At 39.9% G+C, this 8,808-nt stretch overlaps 1 protein-coding gene across 1 annotated transcript in view; it reads right to left on the bottom strand.

Moving 5' to 3' along the window:
- Nucleotides 1–895: 895 nt before the first annotated feature.
- fig4a (FIG4 phosphoinositide 5-phosphatase a) overlaps nucleotides 896–8,808 on the bottom strand; it is a 33,165-nt gene continuing 25,252 nt past the window's right edge. Inside the window, 3 exon segments of the mRNA XM_058614163.1 lie at nucleotides 896–1,636; nucleotides 4,384–4,458; nucleotides 7,113–7,195. Of these exon segments, the coding sequence (XP_058470146.1) occupies nucleotides 1,459–1,636; nucleotides 4,384–4,458; nucleotides 7,113–7,195 (336 nt within the window). The 3' untranslated portion in view covers nucleotides 896–1,458.

Below are 8,808 nucleotides of genomic sequence, written 5' to 3'. Positions count from 1 at the left end.
AAGGGCGTAGATTTGCGTATGAAAGCCAGATTGGAGAAAGCCAGATTGTCCCTACCAATATTAGAGGCAGGGAGATTTGTACATGTGTGCGAATGCTGCGAGAGGAGAGCGAGAGGATTTCACGAGCGTCAGTCACAGAGGAGACGAGAGATGTGTTTCTCTGACAAGACAGCGGTGCAGTGTCCCCACCAGTCTTATAACTTAAACTACCATTTATTGGCGAAAACAAGCACTTTTTATGGACCAATTATGAAACTTGAAACTTTGAACATACTATTCACGAGCCCACTTACATTTGTAAACATAGGGCCGAGGTCAAAAACTACAGGAATTCCCCTTTAAACTGCTGTTAAAATTGCAAAATCGTGGCATTTTCAACATTATTTTTCTACCGTGAAGAAATGATGCAGAGAAGCGTGCAAATAATAACGGCACAGGTCAAGTTCAGGGAAGAATAACCCAGATTTTGTGAATTGGTACAATTCTATTAAGGCAGTGCTACAAGGTTTAAAGGTAAAGGATAAAGATAAAACCCATTTCCTCTACCTTTAAGTTCTTTACAGTTTATTTTATGTCCCTGCCATTCTCTCCAAAATGTCACACGATGCAACCACAATGGCTGCACGAAGGGAAAGATGGACGAGTGGTCGCGTACCTGTATTACACATTTCCTGGCACTTGTGGATAAAAGCTGGCTACAAGGTGTGTGAGACAGGAGAGACACAGAGAGAGAAAGTGTGATAAAAGGGAAGGAGGTGAAAAAGGGGAACGAAACGAAAGAGGAACTGACAGTAGAGGACAAACAATTACATATGCAACATGAAAGGAACACTTTTTATTTTAGCTTCTAATAAAGAGCAAGGAGTGATTAGCAAGAGTGCAGAAAACAGCAACTAAATCTGTCCCACCATGTTCATAAATAAATGTTTTATTTGGAAGAAATTACACAGACATGTCTTTATATGAAACAAGGACTGGAGTATAATGAAATGCACAATATTCATGATAAAAACTTAAAGTCTGGGCAAAAAAAACACATAAAACATTTTTACAATACAGTTTCTGACCAATTAAAAATAAACTAACACACAATCACATTATTAAAAGACATCGTAAAGGCAAAAATATGATGACAATGAATAATAATACAAAAAAATTGGTGTAAATGAAAACTTAAAGTAATAATAACTTGGTGTAATTTGTTGCTGGCCATGCTTAATTAAGACAAAAATATTTACAGTTTGAAAGAGAGTACATAATTAAATAAACTTCCTTAAAAGACTTAAAACCTGACATGACTGGGTCAAATCTGAGGCTCTTAAAACTCACAAATAAGGAACATTCTGCTTGCTCGTGTGTCTTCAGTACAAACTGTCGTCTCCCAACAGAAACAGGAAACAAATGAATTTACAAAGTCTTCATGTAGGAATGATGAATGAAACACACGCCAGCCGTGTCTCACATGTATCTGTTCTTGACGTACTCCCTGTACATAAGCATGTCGTCCCTGCACAGCACCCTCACCTGGCCCTGACCCGTCACCACGTGGCTCTCAAACACATTTCGACTGTCTCGGTTGACCAGCGGGGGACACACGCTGTAGATGCTGTCCTCTGTGAAGCAGGACACCGGCTCTCTGGGAGACGGAGGTGAGAGGAAAGCATGTTTCAAACGACGTACGTGCAAAGTAAGCGTGAAGAAAGGACTAGAAAAATGTTGCAATTCCACCATTATCTTCTCGAACCTCTGCAGGAGAGAGTGGGTCATTAAGAGGGCAGAGACGAGGCAGTTATTGTGAAATTACTCATATTTTCACAGAGGCTGTGCACACTAAAGCAGGTTTCATCGCCTTCAGAGTGCATTACCCACTGTGTGCTCGTCTGGTAATACAGTCAGTCGGCCAGTTGAACGGCAGCTGTGGCCCCAGTGAGCAGCTGCTCAGACACATGACTGCATCACAAATGCATCAGCGAGTTGATTGGCAACAAAAGAGCCCAAGTGTCCTCGTGTATACATGATGTCGAGTTTGATGAAAAGTACGTTCATCAAACTCGATGAACGTAGTGTTTATCGAGTTTGATGAACAGTACGTTTTTAAACGCTATCCCAAAACACCCAGAGTGGACCCACGGTGGCACTGACAAGAGGCTGAGAGCAACATATGACTTTCAGGATTCAGTTTTGAGTTTTCAAAAAAAAAAAAAATCAGTTTCAACTTTTTATGCACAAATTTGGGGGGGGGGGGGAAGAAGAATGGATCACAGCCATTAGAACATAGGTTTACTTTTACAAAAGCATCAGTCTAGAGCTGATTAAAATGCGGGACATCGTCTCAGTGTGCGGGACAAGGGAAGCAAATGCTGTGCGGACACGTGGCCACCCTACTCTGCCCCCAAAGATCTCTCTGTAAAGCACAAATGCACAGGGGAACCAAACAAGACAACAAAACAAACAATTCCCATGATCCCATGCTGCTTTCTGACTTCATCAAACAACATCTTGTGTGGTGTTGTTTTTGATTGAGACCCCTAACCATAACAAATGTCTTCAGAATCTAAATTACACTCAAATTGTCCTATTAATGTGGACCAGTAGTATAAAAGCACATTTAAATTTCAGGGGGGAGGGGGGACATCTTCACGCATGATATGCTTTTCACCTTTCCTTTCCATCTGTATGGAGGGAGGTGTCAAGCGTAGGGGAACCAAACGGTGAAAACATGTTTAGGGTGCTGTAACACCTCTCAGAATAGCACTGTTGCACAACAGCAACCTTGACACACCTTCCGGACCCCGTGGACCTATTGTGAGGATGACTGCTCCTTCATTGGTCCATTCAACTATCGCAGAGTGATAAGAGGTGAAGATGCAGTTAGATGAGGAGAGATGTAAAAAAAAAAAAAAAAAATGCTAGGATTCCCTGCTGGTTTCTCTCTTGTGCACACCAAGTCCATTTTCTTCCACATTTCCTGCCACTGCCTCAGTTACCGAGAGGTTCTAATCAATAATTTTTGCTTCCACATCTTTTGTCCTAGTCTCCTACCCTTAATCTCAGCCCTTCTTAGTAAACTGCACTCACTGTCCTCTGTCTGATGGAGCAGTCATTTCCTGCTTTTTAAAACCTTCTTTAACTTGACACAATCTGCCTTCCTTCAATCTGGATTTCTAACACCTTTTACTAAGGTGTTTAGATACTAAGCGGTTCATCTGTTCACCAGCACCTCTCCTCAAACCATAACTCCATAAACATATCATTTCCAATTTCCGCTTGCCATACGGTTCTGATGCGCACTCTCGTTTCTTCTATTCCGCTGCCTATTTGTTCAAGTTTTCTCTTGAGCATTTCTCGTGTTACGGTCAGAGGGTTATTTTCCTTCAGTGTGTCCTTCAACTAAGTTTTCATCTTTGTTAAAAGGAGTGTGTGCACTTCCTAAAATATCACATCATTTCGTCATACCGCCTTAAATTCTTTTCATCTTTTTAAAATCTTTTTGTCTGCAATTAAAATACCTTGATACTAGTAGTATGTTCTTGCATTGCCATTAATGTGTGCTAATCTAGTGGGTAGACCAGAGTTCAATGTATATCAAACAGTAACTGGTTAGCCTAGCTTAGCTTAGTATGAAGTTTCATACAGCTCAGCTGTCTAAAGATGAGAAAATCTGCCTGACGACAGCCGTTCAAATTCAGCGCACGATTGTGGGTGGTTTAATTTGGAAAAACCTGCCTGAATCACTTCGATTAATATTCACTGTGCTACAGATTTTAAGGGACATTACCACACAAGATACCACCAAAATATGAAATATATGAAAACGTACACACCGACATGTACGTATGTATTTCACTTGTAATCGGCATCAAACGTCTGAATTTGTGACTTGGATTTTCAGAAAACAAACAAGTGTTCAGCCCAACTGTAATCTCTGTGTGAGAGGGAGCAAGAACAAGAGGGAAATAAAGAACTCAACACAACGCACAGACAGAGGAACCCCAGTGAGGAATCCTGTCTGACACGCTCTGCTTGAGCATGTAAGAGCAGGGAAGGAGGATGGGAGGAAAGAAAGAAAAGGGGAAGAAAAGAAAGAAAGAGCAAGACAAAGTGGCTGCAAACTGCTTTCCAGCATGTGGATGCATTTTGATTTGGCTTGGAAAAAGCCCTGTCGCCGGGTCACACCGCAGGGAGCGGCAGCAATAATTGGGCCGACTGAGAAATAGGTATAAGAAGAAGTAAAGAAAGAGCAGTTGGTAACAGAAGCCTCCACCAGAGACCACTTGGTCCAAACAACTGTACTGCAGAGTGCTATTTAAAATGGTAGATTATAACAATGGTCAGTAAGGGTTTGGGTACATGGCTGTTGGTTGTGTCACATGTTTTACTCACAAGCAGATGATGTTTGCCAGGTTTGTGTCCTCACTTCTCTCCACTTTGTGTTGGCTCACGCCCAGATGTGCAAACCTGCAGTGACAAAAAAAAAAAACAACAACAATCTTTACAATGATCATGACATCAAGAGCAGTACCTGGTGAACAGCACCACTCACGTGTCACATTTTTCCTTACGAGTCATTTTTCTCCTGCAATGACGTAACAATATGCAATATTTGAGAATTCCCCTCTGGCTCCTGCTTATGATTTTTAATATTAATGCATTGATTAGACGAGCTCCGGCTCCAGCTATCATCTCTGGAGCTCTGGAGCTGTTCCAGCCTCAATAATGAATGCACTTTTATTTTCACAATGTGCCACAACAGTGGAAACAAACAACATTCTTCACAGCAATTTAGTTACGCATGCATTTTCCTTTGTCAGCTCGCCTGATTTAATCACACCTCAAAACCCCGGCCTGTTATTGAATTCAGGTTGACACACACACATACAAGAAATACAGTATTGGCTGTTGGAACAACACTTTCATTCTTTTGCAGACAGAACAAGCACGTGTACTGTAGAGTTTCATCCAAAGAGGTAAGTTAATTTTTATTGTTGTTGAATGGACCTGTAAATGTGATGCTGCTGACGGGGATTCTGTGTCTCGACACATAAGCAGTTGTGAAAACCACATGTTTTAGGGTCCAAAAATCTAAGATAATAAAGCCATGAAGAAATTAAAAAGACATTTCATGATGTAGCCTTTTCTGTTCATTTTCTTTTGAAAAGTGAATATTTCCCCTCACTTTTTGGTTTGAAAATATAAAAAACACTTCCCTAAAAATGACGTCTACTGGTAGTGATGTAATAAGAAGGCACCAACAAGAACCTAAACTATCATTTTTAAACCATGAGAGGTTTTGCACATGGAAATCTGCAACTGGGCACCTACTGTCACACTGGTGTCTTGTGTTTTTATAGTCTATTTTCCTCTAAACGGGGCCTCATTTACAAAATGTACATGATTTGCTACTGAAGAAAACCTGAAACTGGTGATTGATCCTCAGGAAAATGTTTACTGAGGTTGTAAATCAAGTGAGAAGTGCGTTCATGAGTTCCGTTTGTAAACAGGTGTCACCCAACTGCTGGCAATTCAATATATTTTTTACTTCCAGTTTGGCCTCATCCACTTTGGATATACAGTCTGTGATTTTAATATGATGAAAAATGATGACGATGAAGGCCCAGAGAGTGAACAATGGCCCAATTTATGTTATCCATCGACTCTACTACACTATTAATATAATTACTGGCACAAAAAGTGCGCTTGTTCATCTACAAATGGTAGATATTTGCTATATAGAGACATGACCTTAATGTGCAAGTGAAATAAGATGCCAAACCAGAGCAACCCTGCGTGGATTTAGGACACCTGCACGGGAGAAAAAGGTTTCATCAAAATGTGCAGTTTGTATCCAGAGAACAGACAGTTGTGTTCACAGCCAGATGAAAGCTTTGAGAGCATAGAAGGGAGAAAGGAAAGAATGAAAGGACAGACATAACATGAAATTTAGAGGTGAGGTGGACAAAGAGCAGTGAGGTCAGAAGTGTGATGCAGACAGCAGGGTAGAGTTGACAATGTCCCTTTTGGACAATGACCCATACCCTTTGAGGCGGCTGGTGACACTGACTGCTTGTTCCTGCCATTTCTGTTTTGGGTGTTTTGTCGATAACAATAAAAAGGAGATTTTCCACAGGAACAGTGAGATAGGAAAATAGGACTGGACTTAGAGACTGGCGTTCTCTAAGCAGGACTGAAAACATGTTAGACACACTCACAGCTGAGGGCCAAACAAACGTAAATAGTATCAAGAAGAATTGTGCATGTTACTTTCTCTGACCTACAGTGTCTGTATAGCTGTATAACTGTTCACATTCAGTGCAGAACGACATTTTAAAGGTCCAGTGAGTACAAATCCATGCCGTCTACTGGTAAGATTCTAGCAAAAAGAGAACTCCTTCCCTCCCCCCCATATCTTTCCTGCGTGCCCTTCACAGGTCGGCCAGTGACATGATGGACGTATGGAACTAAAAAATAAACCTGGAATACAATGTGACTTTGGGAAAACATTCACTTAGTCAGTAGGTGAGGTAAATAAATAAATAAATAAATAAATGATGCTGCAGCTGCTGAGAGACAGTGAGAAATAATAGAATCACTCTGCCTGTATCAGTTCAGTCTGTTTGCATATGTTAACGCCACGGCCCGGTTTATTCATCTGCCTGCATGAAACAGAGAAGGCAACTGGAAACTGGAACTGCTGCAAAGTGCAAATACTGAGACATAAACCTTTGTGAAGTAGATGTTGTGTTACCTCAGGCTTTGTGCACTTCCTCTGATCTGATATGATCACATACATCTAAAAGTCCCGTTGAATAAAGTAACTGTCTTTGCATTTATTTGATTCATTTGCATTTCATTTGAAATCAGAACGGTATGACAAAAAAACTTTAAAACTTAAATAAATGTAAGAAAAATGCTATTAATTAGTAACTATTAAACATCTGTGATTAAGAAAATATGTAATCATTTGACAGCCCTAACTGTAGTCAACTACTACATTATTTATTGTAGTAAAACTAAGTTAAAACCTTATTAAAAGCCCTAAATAAGCGAGTCAACTATACTGATATTAGTATAACGCTCTTATTTACAGCATATGTATGCGTGTACCACATTACCTTTCATAAATGAGCATGTCTTCATCAGTGGGACACTTGGCCACATTGAGTCCATATGGCTCCTTTATACTTTGCTGCTGCTCCTAAAGACGTGAGGGGGGGAAGGAAAAAAAAAAAAGAGTCAGGATTAAAAAAACAAAAACATGGCATCAACTGGACTGTTAAAAACAACACGCTGCGATTAACTTCAGCAGGTGAAGCTTGTCATTAACAGCCAGTTCATTCAATCTGCTTTGACTCGGAATGTAAAAAAAAAGTCACACAAGGACAAAGTCACCAGGTTCAGCTGCTTCCGTGTGCAAATTTGAATGTAATTTGATTGTCGGCGCCTGATGAGGTGACTTCATGCTCAGAGATAGTGCCCTCCTGGGGTTTTTGCAGTATCCATGGTTGTGGAGAAATAATATTCATAAAAAAGAAACTGATTAAAGAGGTCAGACCAGTTTAAGATGGCAGATTCAAAGCAGGGCATCAAGTTCACAATGTGAATCTCTCTTAAATGAAGCACTCTTTATGGATTAAATAAATAAAAACACTACTACAAAGCAAAAGAAGATGCACTTAACCAATGAGATGATTGTAATGGCAATCAATCACCTCAAAAGGTAAAAAGAAATATTAAGGATAATGTGTCATGAGACCATGCTGTGATTATTTCCTCAGCAGAACACGTGTTATGATCTCTGTGATGTTTTTCATATTCTTCAGAAATGAAAAGTTACGCCACATTATGGCTATAAAAACATTTTATGCTTTCATTTTTTTGGATGGCGTATTTCCACCGGCTCTACTTGCCTCAGCACGGCATGTGAAACTGCGGTGACTTCATTTCGACTGTGATTTGTGAAGCAATTGTTTTCAGTGTAACTGAATCAAATCACTAGAATCAGTTCATTAAAAATATGAACTTTGTTCAGTACTTCCTCCATGACTGGAGCACAGACTCCGTGTGACACAGTCACTGGATCATTATAGACACAGTACAAGGCCAATGACCATCTAACAACAGCTCAGTACAACAAAGACGAAGCTCTGGGAAAAAAACCTGAGGTCTGATAAATCTCGACAACGCGCTGATGGTTTGTCCCAAATTGTGAATGTCAAAATGTTATTTTGATAGATATGACCCAGATGATGTCATTTAGCAGAAGCGTTTTACTCAAGATTGGCCAAGGAGCTCGGCAATGAGTAACACAAGTTGTTTTGAAGGATTCAAAGACCAAAATGATATTTTAACTAAACTGAGTGATATATACTACACATTACTAGAAACAGAAAATGAACTTGGCTTTTAATGTAGATTAGTGCAATGTTCATATTTATAGACGTGCATAGGTTAAGATTCCATTATGAAATTTGGACAAAAAAAACCCAGTAAGAACAAAAAATATTGCTAAAACTTGGCATATTTAGTTTCTTTTTACTATTTATGATGAAGGCAACATTGCATTGAAACTTTGAAATGAACAATACCTCACAAGAAACATATTTATGAAATGTGGAGTTGTATTTTATGTCATTCCATAAACTTAAGGGAACTGTGACGGCGGCGGTGGCATTAAAGCAGGCGATTTGCCGCCCTTCCCTTTGACTGCTTCCCAGAGTATGCTCAACATAACGCGGTGCATTGAGTTTTTACTGTATTTGTATTGATCTGAACGGCACAGGGGAGAATGAAAGTATTCCAAGTCCAAGA

This window comes from Solea solea, chromosome 17 (genome assembly GCF_958295425.1).
Source record: "Solea solea chromosome 17, fSolSol10.1, whole genome shotgun sequence".
NCBI lineage: Eukaryota > Metazoa > Chordata > Actinopteri > Pleuronectiformes > Soleidae > Solea > Solea solea.
Note: the sequence above shows the minus strand (reverse complement) of the source record. Positions and strands in the feature narration are given on the sequence as shown.